Raw genomic sequence first — 20,174 nt, 5'->3', positions numbered from 1 at the left:
TGAGCAATTTCATTGCATTATGGTATTTTTTTTAAATCTATTTAATATTTTGTTTACATTTTTTATTATTAATTTTAGTTTTAGTTATTTTAGTAGAAAATAGAATTGAAATAAAACTTCTTGTTTTAAGAGTTTTTGTCATTGATTTAATTTTAATTTACTTTAAAAACCCTGCTGATAACAATAACTATGTTGGAATATCTGGCCAAAAATGTATTAATTGGTCATAAAATAAAATAAAAAGTCAGACACACACACACACACACAATGAAAATTTGCGCTGTATGTATTTTTGTCATTTCACTTTATTTATTATGACTCAACTTGTATACTTAAATGTTCTGATTTCTTTATATGAATTCAATAATTGGCTGGATTTCTACATCTGGTGTAAATGTTGTGTCAATAGCCCACTTAGAAATACCCTTACTGATAAAAATGCTGATGTTTCTCATGATTCTAAAATGAACAATGACCTATCAGGAGAATGTTTTCATGAAAAAGCATCAGATTATTTTTCATTTTATTGAAATGAAATATAAATATGATGTTGTTAAATGGCACGTTGCAGTATAACCCTGTGCAAGTGGTTTTTGGATATTTTAATACAAACATCTTACATATTGTGCCTTTAATGCACTGTATGAAGAGCTTAGAGTGTTTCAGATCATCACTTTTGGCTTGCTGAAGTCTCTATTTACTCACTCACAACAATAGATGATACCTGATACCTGAACAGCCACATGATGTTCTTTTATCCAGATGTACATGTCTTGCATCTTTGAATTGCCCATACCAGAATCATAAAAATGATCATAAAAACACACAGACAGATCAGAATAACTGTGATATGTCTATCAAAGAAGCCCAGTTTCTTATCAACGGTCAGAATAATGTCAGCTGGAACGATACGCAGCGAGGCGGACTGATCTTTTGGGATCACAAAGGGAAAAAGTTCAGATCCTGGCACTTCATCTATGTATGCAATGAATTTATCACTCCTAGCATCAAAAAACCTCACTAACCATTGACCCATTCCTCTACGATCACGACCGCATTCAAGCTTTACTCTCACTAACTCAGGGTTTCCCCTCATCTTTACCTTTGACATCCTAAAATCAATTAATCTGTATGAGTCTCCATCACGTCTGAGACCCCAGAAGCCATTTGCAGGGGTCAAAGATTGCGTAATCGGTATTCTGCTCCTTCCAAGACAAACTCCGAGGCTCCAGTGGCGACTGTTTCCCACCTCAATATCCCATGTGTGTACACCATTCCAGTATCCCACAGTTCCCAACACCATACGGCTTCTGTGCTGAGGAAAAGCATTGGGCTCATCCGGTCGACGTGAACATGAAGTCACAGAGGCGAGATCATCAGACACAGAGAAGTCTGGTAGAGATGTGTTTGGATTCAGGATCACAGGGTCTGAAAATACAATGTGATCTCATGAAAACATGTATTTTTACTCAAAGTGTAGTTCTACCACATGTACATTCACTTACGTTTTCATACACGCTGAGACGTACAATATCGACATATTGACAGCACTAAAAACAATAAACGGACACCAGCTTCACCCACCAATGTGTGATTGGGATAGTCAAGACTACAAAAGATGGCTATTTATTGTCAGCTCCAGTGGAGCAGTAGATAAATTGCATGTTGCGCTCTTTTCGACGCGACCGATCCGAGTTCGATTCCCATTTTGGCAAACTTTTTTTCTCCCTTTTTAAATCTCATATCATATCGGGAAGTATCGGTTAGGGTTAGGGTAGGTGAAGGGAGGGTTTATTGTCCCAATAAGGCAGTGCTATTTAATAAATTGAATTAAAACTATAATTTACACTCAGTACGTTATTACCGCATACTGTTTTAGTGTACTACAGTAATGAGGTGAAGATAATTGCGTCTATTTGCAATTAGTATTATAAAGCAGTCATTCTTGAGACATGGGACAAAACATGTCCCGCAATTATAACTGCTATTAGTTTTAAAAATAAAAAATATTTTCGATTGTAAATGTTATGGGGATTAAGAATAGAATGCATTTAACACAATGATCCCCTTCAATTCAAGTTTAACATTATTATGTGAAATATATGACACTTATTGTCCTCTCACTACATCTAAAACAGTGTGTCCAGAGAGAAGGGTTTATTCATTCAAATGCTATAAAAATGGATAAAAAAGTTTTTTTTAATGATGAAAAATACCTTTTTTTTTAATCAAAAGCAACACTTAATATTTATCTCATATCAAAGCAATGTTTTTCAGTGAGACATGTGTGTTTAATAAGGTTTCGAAGTTGTGTCCTCACTTTTTGTCAACATTAATTAAAATGTAATAAAATCAGGGAATATCATGGGCAGCTGTCACTCTAAAGGACCCCCTTGCCACAGTCCTCTTCTGCAGAGTACATCATTGTCACACAGGCTCTGCTAAGTTTTATAGTTTTAGAATATTTAAATTCTAATGTTAATATTTCCTGTGTCACAACCATGATATGTCAACACCATCTTCCAGTTTCTGAGGAAATTATTTAACATATTTAGATCATTTTATTCTCCTGAAGCATGTGCCATTAGCCTCTAGCATCAACAGAGAAAACAAAATGGCTACTACATTAACTCCATTTGTTTTGTGAAAGAAATGGCAAATTTGTCAACACCGTCAGATGTCACCACTGTAAGATTTTGTGTTCCAATGATATATCAAAATACTTAAACGTGACTCTTGAATAGAAGCTTTAATAACAATAACATACTCACTGTTGGTTGTGGTTTGGTTTATAGTAATGAATAGATTCAATGTATTTGATAGTTAAAATGACTACAAATTCAGGTTTTGGTCACCACCGCCAGATGTGTCAACTCCGTCAGATGAATATTTTGATGATATTTCATTATGATATTTTATATTTGTGACCCTGGACCACAAAACCAGTCATAAGGTTAAATTTGACAAAACTGAGATTTATACATCATATGAAAGCTCAATAAATAAGCTTTCTATTGATGTATGGTTTGTTATGATAGGACAATATTTGACTGAGATACATCTATTTGAAATCAGAAATCTGAGGATGCAAAAAAATCAAAAAGACTGAGAAAATCACCTTTAAAGTTGTCCAAATTAGGTTCTTGACAATGCATATTACAAATCAAAAATTACATTTTGATATGTTTACAGTAGGAATTTTACAAAAAATCTTCATGGAACATGAACTTAACTTAATTTCTTAATGATTTTTGGCATAAAAAAAAATCTAAAATTTTGACCCATGCAATGTATTTTTGGCTATTGCTACAAACATACCCCAGCGACTTAAGACTGGTTTTGTGGTCCAGGGTCACATTTGTTGTGGAATTGTTGGTCACATGTGAATGTACAAGTTTTTTTTTTTTTGTTGTTGTTTTTTTTTTTTTTTTCAGTTTTGAACCCTGTTTTGCCCCACTTCTCAAGAATGACTGAAATATCAGAAAATCCTGCTATTTCAACATAGTGTAAATAGCATCTCTTGCCAAGAAAATATTCTGTTTTCACTTAGTGTAAATAGCCTCTATGGTTACATTCAGTGTTCAGTGTTCCTCAAAATGAATAAAAACTGATTATCACGTCTAGTATACTCACAGAAAGGGCAGATGTCCTTCATCTTCTCCCACACCTGATACTTCATGTTGCCCAGATGTTTGGGAACATCAATAAGCGTTTGTGAACTCAGTTCTACATCTGGGAGTGTGTATTTAGCTCTAAACACACACAAACAGCTGACAGAATAAGTTGTGAATTTTACTTAAAGCTCATGAATAAAAAGGAAAAGTGGAAATGAAAAATACCTGTTCAGAATCCTGGGATAATTCTGAGAAAATGCACAGAAAGGCAATAAAATTAGCCCCTGTTATACAATAATAAAATGTAAGCATGTAAGCAATACTAATGCGTGTTTTTGCTGTTGACCCTGGATTACTTAAGTGCATGTTGAAACCTTTAAAACATAAGGTTCTTTATTGGCATTCATGGTTCCGTGCAGAACCTTTAACATCGATGGAAACTTTCCATTGCACAGAATGTTCTTCCAGACGGCGAGATCCACTTTCCTGCAAAGTTTAGCTCCAACCTGGATTAAACACACCTACAGTTAAGTCCATATATATTTGGACACAGACACATTTTTTATTATATTAGCTGATGACTGAAACATATTTAAGTTACAGTTATGTAAAAGGCTTAATATAGGCTTAAATTGCTTTAATTTGAGGGTATTCTCATCAAATTCTCTTAAAAGGTGCCATAGAATGCATTGAGAGAATATTTTAAATTGTTCTCTGATATCTACATAGAAGGTATATGGCATAGGAAAGGGCAAAAAAATCTCCAGAAATGGTTTTACAGGTCCATTTACAACCCTAGGATTTGTCCCTAGAATGAAATGCTCTGTTATTGCCTTATTTGGAAGCTTCATGAATATTAATGAGCTCTGCTCTGATCGGCTGTTTCACAGAGCTGTTCATCTCAGTAGCTAGCACATGGATAAAAATATATATTTAATTAGGAGCTCTAGCCGCTTTTAATATGTGGTTTGTTGAATCTGCCGTTTTGAATCGCGGATATTTTAGTTTCATTACTGTGATCCAAGTGCTCTGTGTAAAGTTACAATGCAGAGGGAGTGCTTCTTACCACACAAGTTCAGCTGCTTGTCAGTGATTCTCCAGATCTGTAAACCATTCGCCATCATCAGGCAGTTATTTCTCCATCATTCACCATCATCAGTGCAGTCATCTCTCTGTTTATGTGGTAAGTGAAATCCTATGTATTGCAATGTAACAGGCTAGCGCTAGCATTAAGCTAACCATGTCCCTTGAGTGACTAGCCTTGTTTTACTGATGTGCTGACGTTAATGATGATTGGGCGATGCAAATGTTGGAGGCGTAACTATTAACGATCCCGGGAAAGTTTCGTAGCAGTCGGGTATATGTTGGAATTGACCTAATTTTCGGTGGTCTTTTGCAAACTTCAGATTTATATAAGGAGGAAATGGTGGTGTTTGAGACTCATGGTATGTCATGTCCATGTACTGAACTGTTATTATATAACTATGCCAAGGTAAATTCAGTTTTCCATTATGGCACCTTTAATATTTATCTCCCCCTTTTTCAAGGGACCATCAGTAATTGGACAATTGACTCAAAATCTGTTTCATGGACAGGCATGGGCTATTCCTTTATTATTTCTACATCAATTAAGCAGGTAAAAGTTTTGGTTGATTGTAGTTGATTAGTTGATTTTAAGTGTGCTATTTGTATTTGGAAGATGTCGCTGGGTATTTAGATAATCCTGATGGTAAAGAAAAAACCCTTTCACAACATCCAGCCAAGTGAAGAACACTCTCCAGGAGGTAGGCGAGTCACTGTCAAAGTCTACAATAATAGAGAAGACTTCACAAGAGCAAATACAGGGGGGTCACCACAAGGTGCTAACAAGGCCAGATTATATTTAGCCAAAAAAAAAAAAAAACACTTCTGGAGAAACATTCTTTGGACAGTTAAAATCAAGATCAACCTGTACCAGGATGACGGGAAGAAAACGTATGGAGAAGGCTTGGAACAGCTCATGATCCAAAGCATACAACATCATCTGTGAAACATGGTGGAACAGTGTAATGGCATGAGCATGCATGGCTTCCAGTGGCACTGGGTTACATGGTGTTTATTAATGACGTGACAGAAGACAAAAGCAGCCAGATGAATTCTGAAGTGTACGGATATACTGTTTGCCCAGATTCAGTCAAATGCAGCAAAGTTGATTGGACAGCACTTCATAGTACAAGTGGAGCATCGCGAGGCTCAGTGTCTCTCTAGTTTCTGCAGTTTTGCAGTATTTTACCTGCTCATCTCGGGTCTGTTCGTGCAGAACAGTGGTGCCTTTACATTGTACACCCGACAGGAGCTTTTGGATATTGGTTTGTACATTCCCGACAGTTTTATCAGTAAAATTCGACTCGTCCCTGAGATCGCCAGAACACCCGAGGCTGCGCACTCCACCCGGCACTCTTTCCTCGCCAATGTACGGTCGCTGGTGAACATAATGGACGAGATTCGACTCTGCAATGTCATGATCTTCAATGAAACATGGCTAAACAGCGGTATACCAGACAGTGCTATTGCTCTAGCTGAGCATCACACATTCCGGGCAGACAGAACGGCGGATGACTCCGGTAAGACCAGAGGCGGAGGATTGTGCATTTATGTTAACAAAGCTTGGTGCACAAACTCTGTTACTATGGGGAGACACTGCTCAGCTAACCTAGAGTTTCTCATGGTTAAGTGTAGACCATTTTATCTGCCGCAGGAGTTCACCTCCACCATAATAACTTCTGCTTACATTCCTCCCAATGCTTATAACCAAGTTTGCTATGAACGAACTTCATGCAGCCATCAGCAAACAGCAGACTGCTCACCCGGAGGCTGCATTTATTTTTGCAGGGGATTTTAATCACTCTTACTTAAAGGCAGTGCTTCCCAAATTTCACCAAAACATTTTCTGTCACACCAGAGGAAACAAAACTTTAGACCATGCATACACAAACATGGCTGAAGCGTATACTGTGGCCCCCCTCCCCAACTTGGGACAATCAAACCACCTTTTATTTGTTCCTCACCCCCAAATACTCACCCCTCATCAACCGTGTGAAGCCATCAGTGAAGACCATCAAAGTGTGGCCAGCGGGGGCGGACTTCACACTCCAGGACAGGTTTCTACACACTGACTGGAGTATGTTTGCTGCTCAGGCCACCTGTGGCTCTCACACGGACATTGACAGCTACACTTATTCTGTTCTGGATTATATCAACACTACCATAGACAGTGTTACAACCCAGAAACAGATCACCACATACCCATATCAGAAACCATGGATGAACAAGGAGGTGCGTCTCCTGCTGAAAGGAAACACTGCCTTCAGATCAGGTGATGCACAGGCCTACAGCACTTCCAGGGCTAATCTGAAGAGGGGCATCAAAAAGGCCAAGCACTGCTACAAACTAAAGCTTGAGGAGCACTTTTCTAATTCTGACCCTCAACGCATGTGGCAGTGCATTCAGGCCTTCACAGACTACAAACCCAGCCATTCAACCCCCACAGCCACTGATGTCTTCTTTCTGAACGAGCTTAATGACTTTTATGCTCACTTTGAGAGAGACAGTATAGACACTGCCACCAAAATCACTCCCTTAACCGACCACTCACCCATCACCCTTGCCTCTTCAGACGTCTACACCGCACTTAGCCGGATCAACACGCTCAAGGCTGCTGGACCAGACGGTATCCCTGGCCGCATACTGAGGGCATGTGCAGAGCAGCTCGCTGGGGTTTTCACAGACATTTTTAACATGTCCCTTGCCCAAGCAGCTGTACCAGCATGTTTTAAATCCACCTCCATTGTGCCAGTGCCGAAACACTCCAACCCAACATGCCTGAACGACTACCGCCCTGTAGCACTCACACCCATCATTATGAAGTGCTTCGAGCGGCTGGTCCTCTCACACCTCAAGAACTCTCTCCAACTCTCACTGGACCCACACCAGTTTGCCTACCGTGGCAATAGGAGCACAGATGATGCAGTCTCCATAGCGCTGCACTCTGTACTCACACACCTGGACAATACAAACAACTGTGCACGAATGCTGTTTGTTGATTTTAACTCAGCATTCAAGACTGTCAGACCCTCTAAGTTAATCAGTAAACTTAGAGACCTGGACGTTAACACCTCATTTTGCAACTGGGTTATGGATTTTCTGACTAACAGCCCTCAGCATGTTAGATCAGGTCACATCTGCTCCACTACTGTCATGCTCAACACTGGTGTACCACAGGGCTGTGTGCTGAGCCCCACATTAATTGGATGGCTGTTGAGTCTGTTTCATCCTTCAAGTTCCTGGGGACCCACATTTCAGAGGACCTATCCTGGACCACCAACACCTCCAGCCTGGTCAAGAAGGCTCACCAGTGTCTCTTCTTCTTGAGAACACTTAAGAAGAACCAGCTGTCCTCAGCCATCCTGGTGAACTTCTATCGCTGCACGATAGAAAGCATCCTTACGAACTGGTACGGAAGCTGCTCTGTTGCGGAGCATAAGGCACTGCAGCGGGTGGTGAAAACTGCCCAGCGCATCATAAGGACTTCAACCATTGAGGACATCCTGAAGAAACACTGTCTGCATCGAGCACACAGTATTATAAAAGGATTCCTCTCACCCCGCCCACAAACTGTTTTCTCTCCTGCCTTCTGGCAGGCGCTTCAGAAGCCCAAGGACAAGAACCAGCAGACTGAGGAACAGCTTCTTTCCCAGAGCTGTCTCCTTATTGAACTCTGCGCCCTACTGACACCTTGCCCCCCATAGATGAATGTGAAGATGCCCAAGATCATCTCTTTAAAGCTGAACACTCAGAATACCAAAGACCACAGCACATCGTGAAGAAGAAAGGTATCATGGTAGATGCTGGGGCAACATCACACATTGTGAACGAAATAACAAAGTTCAAGGATTTTGACAGCACTTTTCAATCTCAGACTTATTCAGTGGAACTAGCTGATGGGACAAAGTGCAGTGGAATGGCACAACAAAGAGGAACAGCAGTGATTTATTTCCTGGATGACAGTGGATGACAACACAGAGCACAACTAAAGGATGCACTATTCATGACTTCTTACCTACACAACATTTTCTCTGTAGCAAGAGCAACAAATGGAGAAACAGTCGCATGATTACCAAAGACGGTAGCAAATTCAATATCCACGAGAGTGGTAATCTGTACTATTTTTTTGTATCCTTGACCTGTACTATCAAGTTTTGTTTTCAGTAAACGATGTCAGCATTTTGCTGAACCAACAGAACAACACTGGAACACTGTAAAACATGTGTTCAGATACCTTAAATGTACAACAAAACATGAGCTATGTTTCAGAAAGAGTGACACAAAGAAATTAGGTCTTAGAGTTTACAGTGATGCTGATCGGGCATCAGACACAAAAGACAGACCTAGTACTTCAGGATATTGTGTTGGTCTTAGTAAGGGAAGTTCTTTGATTTGGTGGAAAACTGAAAAGCAATCAACAGTTGCACTGCCAACTTGTGAAGCAGAGTACATGTCCTTAGCATCAGCTATACAGAAATGTATCTACTTGGACACATATCAATATGCACAAACAAAAGTGTATGAGGACAACCAAGGTACCATAGCACTAGCCAGGAACCCAATATGTAGACAAAGGTGCAAACACATAGACATCAAGTGCCATTTCAAAAGGGAAATTAAATGATGGCAAGGTAATTTCGGAGTACTGTTCCACTGAGAAAATGGTTACTGACATTATAGCTGTGTCTCATTTGGAAGGCTGCGCCCTCCGGAGGTCGCATTCGAAGGCTGCATACGTCATAGAGGCTGTCTCATTTCAGAAAAGCAAGTAGGACACTTCAAATGTGCCCTTCTTTCACAAAAATTCGAAAGATGCATGAGGTGTATCCTTTGCTACTACAGATAACCCACAATTCTTTGCGTCGCAAACAACTGTCGCTAATTTAAAATGCCGGCGCCGGCAGATGTACACACAAGTGAAGATGTGGTGTTTACAATATAAATCGGTAAAAACGGATAAACTTTGTTCTTAATTTATCGTAACGGATGAACATTGTTCCTTAATTTAAGTAGTGTGAGAGCGTAACAATGCTCTAAATGTGTTGGCATAGCAATGTGATAAATCCTGTTTCCTTTTCCTCCCGACACAGCGTATGACAAAGCCAGCCACTAAGCAGAAGCTTAAGAGATTTTCTCGAGATATGTTAAGTATTTAAGAGTGTATTTATGTTTACATTGTTGATGTAAAAAGAAAAGCCTTATTTGTGTTTATTATTTCTTAGGTAGTACAATGAGCTACGAGCGAGTGGGGATGTTGAAGTATTTACACTCCTACTCATTGTGTTAAAATTGCTTAATTGTTTTATATTTGAAAGTATTGTGATACTGTAATGATGCTTTATGACACTACGTTGTTGATTTTGCATGCTGTACAGAGATAGCAAGAAAAGAGTGAAGAATAAACACAGTTCAGACGATCCGTTTTGTCTTCATAATTGAATGAAAGTGAGCTACGCACTCAAGCTTAACAAGGACAATAATTAAGAAGTTCCAATCAACTAAAGATGTTACAAATCTGCCTGGAAAAGGATGTGTGTCTATATCATCTCAATGCACAGTAAGGAGAAGAGTTTAAGTGTCTAAAGACTCTCCAAGGATAACAGCTTGAGAACTGGAGAGATTAGATGAGTTTTGGGGTCTTAGCCGAAAAAACAAAACAAAAAAACATCACCACATGTTGTTTCGGGGGGTTTAAGAAAAATCGTCCTCGCTCATCCAAAAACAAACTTCAGCAAATTTAGTTGAATTTCAAACAAGACTGGCTTTTATGGTCAGTATTTCAAACAAGACTGGCTTCTATGGTCAGATAAAGTTTAAAAAATGGGTTTGGTACAAACAGGGACAAACTGATCAATACATGGCATAATGGATTCTAGCAAATACCAACAGATAAAAAATCTAAATCTGACTGTATCTGTTAGAAATTCTATAATGAGCTGTGGTTGGATCTTCCATCAGGACAATGATCCAAAGCAAACATTAAAATGAACACAAAAAAAATTATCACTGGGCACAAAATGAAGCATCTGCCATGGCCATCCCAGTTCCCTGACCTGAACCCTATAGAAATTGTGTGAGGTGAACTAAAGAGAAGAAGCACCAGCACAGAGCTGGGAGCTGGGAACAGTTTCTGTATGAAGGAATAGTCAAAGAACTGCGTAGGCAAACTGAAGTTACGGTGTTAACAGATATCTATTCTATTACTGTGCCAGGCATAAATCAAACGTTTGCTGTATCTTTGCATAAGCATTTTTAAATTACTGGGAAAGTATACTCTTGTTCCATGTAGTTACAGTGTAAGTGCGACATCTGCGGGTTGTAAATTAAAATGGCGATTCAGCCATAAACCCATGCTAAAGCGCATTTTGCGACAGGAAAATCGGACGTTCATTGGCTCTCGCCTGCATTCGTCACAGATTACGACATGCCGTGTTTCTGGTGAGATGTGTTGGAATAATGCGCGGCGCCTTCGAGGAGTGGATCAAGACAATAATCTGGATAATATTTTCAGCAATTAACTATTTAATTTCTGCTCTCATCCTAATGCACCTCAAACCTACTGTATTCCGCTAGAGCGGACTCCGGCTGCAAACACATTGTTATTTGGATTACTTATTTGTACGGCTGTTGACATTTTTGCAATAAATAAATGATTGTGATTGCACTTTCCTGTCTTTCATATTTTTATTACTGTACAGAGATAGTTAATGTTAGGTTTAGAGGTAGAAGTGGAATTAGTGACTATGAAAAATATTTTATATATTGCAATTTGTTTTGAAATAGGTTGTTTTTTAAATAAAGGTTTCAGAGTTAAGGATATCAGATTGTGTGTATATGTATTGTACCAAAGTCCCTTTAAGGCAAGTCATGTCACTCGGCGGCCATCTTTGAAATGCCTCTCGGTCGATGCAAGTGCAGCTCCTATCTCTTTGAATGGGGAAACATCAAATTCTCCAAAACTGTTCACCAAGCTTACGATTAAATTTCATATTTTAAATCTCCAGAGAAATCCGACAAGAACTGCCTCATAAATATGGTTCCTTGTGCTCCAATAGCGTTAAAAAACTAAATGAAACTTTTCCGGCTAAATGAGCCAGTGTGCTCTTTCACTAAGAAGGCGGGGCTTCGCGGCCATAATGAACGTTACATTTTTCCCCATTCAAAACTATACGAGTGACACGACTTGGGTCTTCTATAGTCTTTGTACCTACCCTGTAACTTCGTTGAACAAGAGGGTAACAATCACCACTTTAATTTACAGCCCGCAGATGTCGCACTTACCCTGTAACTACATGGAACAAGAGTATATTTTCCCAGTAATTTTAAAAAGCTTACGTGTAGATGCACCAAACTTACGATTTAATAGAATAGGAATCTTCTAAGTTTTTTAAGTAATTCCAATTAAAAATTATTTGTAGGCTATATGTGCTACCTCCATATTACCCAAATGTAACATATTGTTCCCTTACAAATACGAAACATACACCGTAACTTCAGTTTACTTACACAGTTCTTTGCAGGTCGCATATCTGGTTGTTACCCCAAAATTACCAAAACGTAACATAGCCTATTGTTCTCTTATACCTACACATACGTACTTTAATAGGTACACTATAATTACAGAAACATACACTGTAAATTCAGTTTACTTACGTAGTTCTTTGCGGCTTGTAATCTAAAGCGTTACCGGATGTTGCAATAATTGGGTGCCAATCCGACCAACATGAACTTGAGAAAAACATTTCTTTTATAACTTCCATTGTTTTACGTCAATGAAAGGTTAGAATTTTGTGAATTTTTCCAATAAGGATAAACAATGCAGATTTATTTTCATCTTCACTTAAATTTACCAAGTGTGCCAATGTTAGTGGAGGGCACTGTATATATGGACTGTACCTATAACTTTGTAGTAATCCTGAAGAGCTTGATTAGGTTTGGAGATAATCTGTGCAGGAAAGTGGATCTTGAGGTCCGGAGTTGAGGACAGGTCTAGCTGATGCCCCAACTTGGCACATGCAAGGATTTATCACTGTGCGTGTGTATATACCAACCTTAAGGAAAGTGATGTCATCATCCTCAATTTGTTCTTCCACTTCTCTGACTCTTCCAGAGAGAGACAGAATTCCTTCTCGTATGCTTTTTTCCATCTTTTCTCCTTTTTCTTTCTCTTCTTCATGAAGAGCTACTATCCTGCTCTCCTCCTCCTTTTTGAGAAACTGGTGAATTTTCTGAAACTCCATCCTGATGCTCCTCTCTGTCATCTGAGATTGATACTGTGGGGACATCATGTGTAAAAACAGTTCATCATCCACACAAAACTCCCCTTTAACAAGAGTAGTTCGGATCATTTTACTGACTCGGATCTTTGAATTTCATTCATCTAAATGACCACATTTCCAAAAAAAAAACTATATATGCAACCAAGGCCAAATTTTGACAAACAGAAAGGATTAGTTTATTGCTTCAGGCTATGCAGTTGACCTTACATCCTGGCATGCTTAGTATGTTCTTTTGTCACATCATATCCCCATAAGCTGAAGCTATGCAGTCTGTACCAGAAACGATTAGTTCACCTCTCGAGGACTGAGTTATTCGTTTTAAAACTGAACTCTTCTTCTTAATGATCACTAATATAATTAATGGAAAGATGGCAAAATCTTTCTCTCTCGTATTCCCATTGTCCTCTTTTATGCTAAGAATAATCAATCTCCTGACGGTTCTCACTCAAGTGGTTTCATTGTTGTCAGCATTAAGTCCGAGTATGATTGAGTGGGATATATAACACTTTTAGTTGTCAGGAAATGACTTGTCTTTAGAAGTTTTGATTTAAAAATACTTACCTGTTGATTTAAAAAATGCCTTAAAGTTTTTTTTGTTTTTTTTTTTCAGGAGGGTGTATTTGTTTTTGCAACGAATATTTTATCACCTTGATAAGAAAATCTTATTATCCTGAATTTTTGAAAGCTTAAAATCTTGAGATTTGGTTGCTTGCATCCCTGTCAGTGGCTGTTCCCATGAGTATAATAGTCCACCAGCTGAATTTACACTAGATTGTCAGATTGAGATGGAAGTTTGTGTGTGTGTGTGTTACGTGCCCCCTTCAGAGCTCAGTATCTTACAAAAATATAAAAATGGGGTGTAACTGGTGTGCTTTCTATCTTGTGCTTGTGCGAACCACGGACCTTATTTTAGGGGATTTAATCAAACTCCCATTTAAAAAAAAACATTGTCTCTGGGACGATGGAACAGGAAGTTGTAAAATGCTAACTTGCTTAGAGGTTTTTGCCTACAAAGTGACGTCATATTTCCACCAATCTGTAGCCTAAAGACTGGAATACACTACACGACTTTTAAAATCTGAACAGATTTTTAAAACACACTTACCAACAGGGCCCATGCTGGCTTTTTGCGGGCACAGCAGGCTAGGGCCAGCCTACACCAAGCCTAAACAGGCCCAGTGAAGCCTTGGCCAGGGGAGGCCCACAGTTTTAGGCTCACTGCAGGCTCTCTGTGAGCAAGCCACACTAGCGGACTGTCCACATTAATCCCATGATAGCCTAGCCAGCCAGTTCGGGCCCAGAGCAACTTTTGTACCTTTGGGCCCATGTAGGTTTTGTGTAGGCAGCCCTGAAATGCAACTAGGAAAATACTAACAACATTGACTGGCCATTCTTTAGCCACTCAATTGCAATGGAATGGCTTAAACCAAAAGATAACTTTTTCAGAACCTGTTGTTTTATATAGGCCAGGGATCCTTAAATTTGTCTCACAAGATCCACTTTACTGCAGAGTTTAGTTCTAACCTCAATTAAACTGAGCATGTCTTGATTAACATTAGAAAATCTCACGTAGGTAAGTTTGATCAAAGTTGGAGCTACACTGCAGGAAAGTAGATCTCACAAGCCATATTTGAGGTGTAACAGACATAAGCCTGTAAATAAGAATTTTGTGGGCAGTTTTCTTCCTTACCACTAGGGTGCTAGGGTGTATTAGGTTTCCTAAGGTAAACCTGGCGTTGTTGTTACCTAATGTGTTTTTGTGTCCTCCTGCGTTTCCTGTACCTCCCTGTGGATTTTATTAAAGACTTTTGTTTATATCATCTTGTTGTTTGTCCGTTCCTGTCTGCATTGTGACAGTACGCTGGACCGGAACATTTTTTCGATGTTTTCCCCCCAGTTTTTGTTTCTCGTTCTTTTTTACAGTCTTTTTGTTTCCGTAGTCTGCCTGTGTGAACTTCCCACCCATCCTCCCTCAGTTAACACCATCTAACAGCCATGCTGCTTCAGCCCTGCCACCGCTGTCACCTGTAAGCCCCTCTGCTCACCCTCAGCTCACCATCTGTGCAGTGGGTTTGCCGCGGGTCTGCCAGTCTCCATCGGTGTCATGGCTGGAGGATCCCTCATCTTCGTCTCCAGCCTCAGAGTCCTGGACTCCGCCTCTGCCCTCCGACCCTGCGGCTCCACCCCGGCTCTCAGCCCCCTTGTCTCCACCGTCGCCCGTCGGTCCACCAGCTCCACCGGGCTCCATTGTCCATTCAGCTCCGACACGGTCAGTCGTCGTTCAACCTTTGCCTCAGGACTTTACTCCTCCTTCTGCACCTCACCGCTTTGTACCACCAGCTCCGTTGGACATCGTCCACCTTGGCCCTCCGGATTCTCGGTGTCGCCCAGGATCATCGGCTCTCCGTCTCCGCCTCGGGCTCTACCGCCACCTGCTCCGCCTTCGTCGGTCGGCCCCCTGGAGTCGTCAGCCTTACCTCCACCATGGCTCCTCCCTCCATCGGCTCCACCGTGGGTCTCCGTCATGGCTTGTGGTCAGGGTCTCACCTGTCTCCCCCTGCTCCAGCTCCCTCCTGTCTACTCCTTGGCTTCTTCCCCCGTCATCACCTCCCTGGACTGTTCTGTCTCCACCCTAGATCCCATTTATCGCCCTCCTTCCGGGAGTCCGTCCTCTGCCAAAGCCCCCTCCTAAGACTTTGTTTAGTTTGTTTTCCCTGTTTGTCGGCGCGAGGGCGCGCCTACCGGGGGTGGGGGGGTGGGTGGTGTAATGTCACACCCCTGGACTGTCTATGTTGGTTTCTCCCGGTGTCTCCCCCCGCTGTGCTGTGCATATTGTTTTTTCCCCTCATTAGCGTGATTCCCTACACCTGCCATCGTTAATCAGTGTGTCTTTATAAGTTGGTGTGTTTGCTTAGTTCCTTGTTTGGCGTTGTTGTTACCTCATGTGTTTTGTGTCTTCCTGCGTTTCCTGTACCTCCCTGTTGATTTTATTAAAGACTTTCGTTTATATTACGTCGTTTTTGTCCGTTCCTATCTGCATCGTGACAACATCATGGTCCAGTTTGAATATGGATTTATTTTCGACATGGGACCATAGTCTGGACTATTTTTGACTGTTCCTCTTTAGGAAGAGCCTGGTGTTTGAGAGCTGTGGTGTGTTTTCATTACAAGAGGTTGTTATTCATTTGCTATCAGCCAACTTTTTTAAAATCTCAGAGGCCCTGTGCTGGTAGCCCGCTGGGGGCCCTTAGGCTAGCCCTAAGTGGGCTCGTAAAGGGCCAGTGAAGGCTTGTTTGCAGGGTACATTGCTTCTTTTTTTCAAAAGAGATTAAAACACCAGAGGCCATATTCACAAAACTTATATTATGACTAAGAGCTCCTAAATAGCTGTAAAAGATTTTAGCTAAGCGTTTTCTCTTAAAACCTATTCACAAAGCGGCTGAGACAAACTTTTACTAAAGAATAGAAAGAAATCTTAAGCTAAGAGTAAGCGTCAACATGCTTACTAACTATGCCCACTGTTAGAGACATATTTAGAGAAATATTGTAGAACAAGGTATCATGTTGCCATATTCAAATATAGGTAAAAAATATAGGCTCCCAGGTGTCTTTAATACAGGTAAAAGACACCTGGAATGAAACAATGAGAATCCAATTCAGTTTCAATTTAAATAAATACATAATATCAATTGCTCAGAGGTGAATCATAAGAGTGGGAGATGCATACCTGACTATCAGAGAGACACACGGTAGCATATGAGAGACTTGGATGATTAGCATCTGAATACAGAATCCCGAAGTATTGCTTCGTTACTTTGTTTATATAACCAGACCAGAAACAAAGGAATCTTCTAATCAGTTGTAAATACACAAAGACCTTTTGGTTTTAAAGTTTTAATTACAAGCTATTAAGACAAGCTATAGTCAGGCGTGAACTAAAGTGGGCCGGTCTAAGGCATGAATGAGTCCCTCTTCTGCCCTGGCGTAGGACGTAGTGTAAGTGAACTGAACTTCGAGAGGCGTTACTCTTTCTTTCCAAGTTGAATACGGAGGGCAGTCTGCCGGAAGCTGGATATTTCACTTTATAAAGTGCTGAATATGGATATTTCTCTTACACAAATGCATTGATTCACATCAGAAGACCTTTATGAACCCCTGGAGCCGTGTAGAGTAGTTTTATGATGGATGGATGCACTTTTTTGAGCTTCAAACTCATGGCATCCCTTCACTGCCATTATCAAGCTGGGAAGAGCCTAGATGTTAATAAAATAATAGTCATATACACCCAGGATGACTTGAGGATGAGTAAACCATGGGGTAAATTTCCCTTTAACTCAATAAGGGTTAAAATAAATCAGTCATAAGTTGCTGTGTTGTCAGTCACATTTTTCAAACCTGTTCTGAGAACTGAATGATGCCGAAGTGGGGGGACTAACTGGACTAACTACTCCACTGACGTTTAGTGAAACCAGTTAGCCTACAATCCTCAAAAAGTTTTGTAAAGAAAACATCTGTGGAATTTTCTATTTTCATCCTAAATATGAGCCTCACCTGAATGAATTTGGAGATTTTGTTATGTTGTGCTGCACCATTCTGTAATGACCACAAGGTCTTCTCAGCAGGACGAAGATCTGCTTTCAGGTTCCCCTTAAAAGACAAGGCCACAAATATTCATACAGACATCTGTTTAAACCCATTTGTAATTTGGTCGACAATGAACTAGCTGCCATACATTTTCACAATCACATAATGAAATAAATGCTATGAGGCGTCGCACACACGTTCCCTTACAAATACTAACCATGGGTTTACAATGAAAAAAAGCATGGTTTTTGTAGTTATTCCATGGTCACCACAAGTTAACAAAGGTTTTGCTGCAAAACCACAGTATTTGTGTGGTTATACAAATGGTAATCCACACACACACACACACACACACACACACACACACACAAAACAGTTTTACTATAAAACCATGATTGATTTTCATAAGGGTTCTTACCTTTCGTTGTCTTATAGCTTGTTGTAGAGGCTGTGTTTTGTGCCTCTCATGCTCGTGTCTCTTACACTTCGCACAAATAGCCTTTCCATCAGTTTGACAAAACAGTTTGATCACCTCTCCATGGATTTCACACTCCTGTCCTCCACTGCTCTCTCTCCTGGTATTTTGCTCTCTTAAGTAAGCCTCACAGGTGTCTCTCAGGCTCAGATTGGGCACCGGTGGCTGCGGTGATGCCTGTTGACAAACGGGACATTTTCTGAATATGCTCAAGCTCAAGTTGTCATTAATGCACTGACGACAGAAACTATGACCACAGCTTAGTAACACAGGATCATTGAAGAACTCAGTGCACACTGGACACGAAAGCTCATCGTCAAGTGCCATTTAGAAAGAGAAAAAATAAACAGTAACTGCACTGAGAACAAATATGACTTAGAGACACAGCGCAAACAAAGCCTCCCTATTTATAGTCTTGGTTGGTGTTGTGTCATAGCTGGGGGCGTGGTGTGGGGCGGAGTCGGTGTGAGGGAATACAATCCTTTCCCACTGGCTGGAAAATGGCCTATGTAGAATCACTTCTGCCGCTTGACAGAGCAAGACATACAGAAATTCACACAATTATTAAACATTTTACATTTAGTCATTTAGCAGACACTTTTATCCAAAGCGACTTACAAATGAGGACAATGGAAGCAATCAAAAACAACAAAAGAGCAATGCAATGTAAGTGCTATGACACGTCTCAGATTAGCTTAGTGCAGTATACGTATCAAGGTTTTTTTTAAATTATATAGTACATTTAAAAAAAGGATAGAATATAAAAAGAATGTTTTTTGGTTAATTGTATATTAAATAAAAAGAAAAAAGATAGAAAAGTTAGATTTTTTTAAGAATAGAAATAGAAATAGAATAGAGAGTGCTAGAATTAGAGGGTCAAATAAAGACGGAAGAGATTTGCCAATTCTTGAAGATGGCTAAGGACTCAGCAGTTCGGATCGAATTGAGTATCATTCCACCAATAGGGAACATTTAAGGTAAAAGTCTGTGGGATGGCACAACAATGCACCATTTACTTGCAGAACATAAACTTCTAGAGGAACATAAGTCTGAAGTTCTGAATTTAGGTAAAGGGGTGCAGATCCAGTAGTGGTTTTGTAGGCAAACATTAATGCTTTGAATTTTATGCGAGCAGCTATTGGTAGCCAGTGCAAATTGATGAAGAGAGGTGTGACGTGCCTTCTTTTCAGCTTGTTGAAAATTAATCTTGCAGCCGCATTCTGGATTAATTGTAAAGGTTTGATAGAACTAGCTGGAACACCAGCCAAGAGAGCACTGCAATAGTTAAGAGATTGAACAAGGAGTTGTGAAGCATGTTCTGACAGAAAGGGCCTGATTTTCTGATGTTGAATAAAGCAAATCTGCAGGACTGGGCAATTTTAGCAATGTGGTCTGAGAAAGTCAGCTGATCATCAATCACAACTCCAAGGTTTCTGACTGTTTTTGAAGGAGTTATGGTTGATGTGCCTACCTGAATGGTAAAATTGTGATGAAGTGATGGGTTTGATGGAAACACAAGCAGTTCTGTCTTGGCTTGTAGGTTGAGTTGAAGATGATGGTCCTTCATCCAGCAAGAAATGTCTGTTAGACAAGCTGAGATGCGAGCAGAGTCAGATCTTCAGGATGGAATGAGAGTTAGAGTTGAGTGTCATCAGCATAGCAGTGATATGAAAAGCCATGTTTCTGAATGACAGAACCTAGTGATGCCATGAAGACAGAAAAGAGAAGTGGTCCAAAAACAGAGCCCTGAGGTACTCCAGGGCCCGGTTTTTCAAAAGGTTTAATCCGGATAAAATTGATCCGGATTGATCCGTGATCACGTAATCCATCTTACTTTTGAGCCAGTTTTTCAAAGCAACATCGGATTGGATCAATCTGATCCGGATAGGAACTTTTCAGGATCAGCAAATCTGGATAACCAGTGCTCAAACAGGATAGGAAATCACAATGTAGAACTATAGATATGTAAAGAGCAACAAGTAGAATAGCCAGTGTCGGGTCAATATAAGTTTATTTTTATTTGAAATGAAAACACACACATTTAAAAAAAAAAAAAAAAACTAAAAACAAGAAAAAAAACCCCACCCATCCTCTTCCAGCAGTCCGCTCATCTGAGACCTACAACACAAACACTGTACA

The 20,174-nt window shown here is 40.1% G+C and overlaps 1 protein-coding gene across 1 annotated transcript; it reads right to left on the bottom strand.

Annotated features, from left to right (window-relative positions):
• Positions 1-287: 287 nt before the first annotated feature.
• LOC141301057 (E3 ubiquitin-protein ligase TRIM35-like) lies at positions 288-18,362 on the bottom strand. The gene is made up of 6 exons (XM_073831305.1): positions 17,979-18,362; positions 17,528-17,623; positions 12,749-12,970; positions 3,840-3,862; positions 3,634-3,752; positions 288-1,428 (listed from the first exon to the last, which is right to left on the bottom strand). Exons 1-6 carry the CDS (start codon positions 18,360-18,362, stop codon positions 755-757), a joined length of 1,518 nt encoding a protein of 505 aa, XP_073687406.1. The 3' UTR covers positions 288-754.
• Positions 18,363-20,174: the final 1,812 nt, after the last annotated feature.

This window comes from Garra rufa, chromosome 25 (genome assembly GCF_049309525.1).
Source record: "Garra rufa chromosome 25, GarRuf1.0, whole genome shotgun sequence".
NCBI classification, from domain to species: Eukaryota; Metazoa; Chordata; class Actinopteri; order Cypriniformes; family Cyprinidae; genus Garra; species Garra rufa.
Note: the sequence above shows the minus strand (reverse complement) of the source record. Positions and strands in the feature narration are given on the sequence as shown.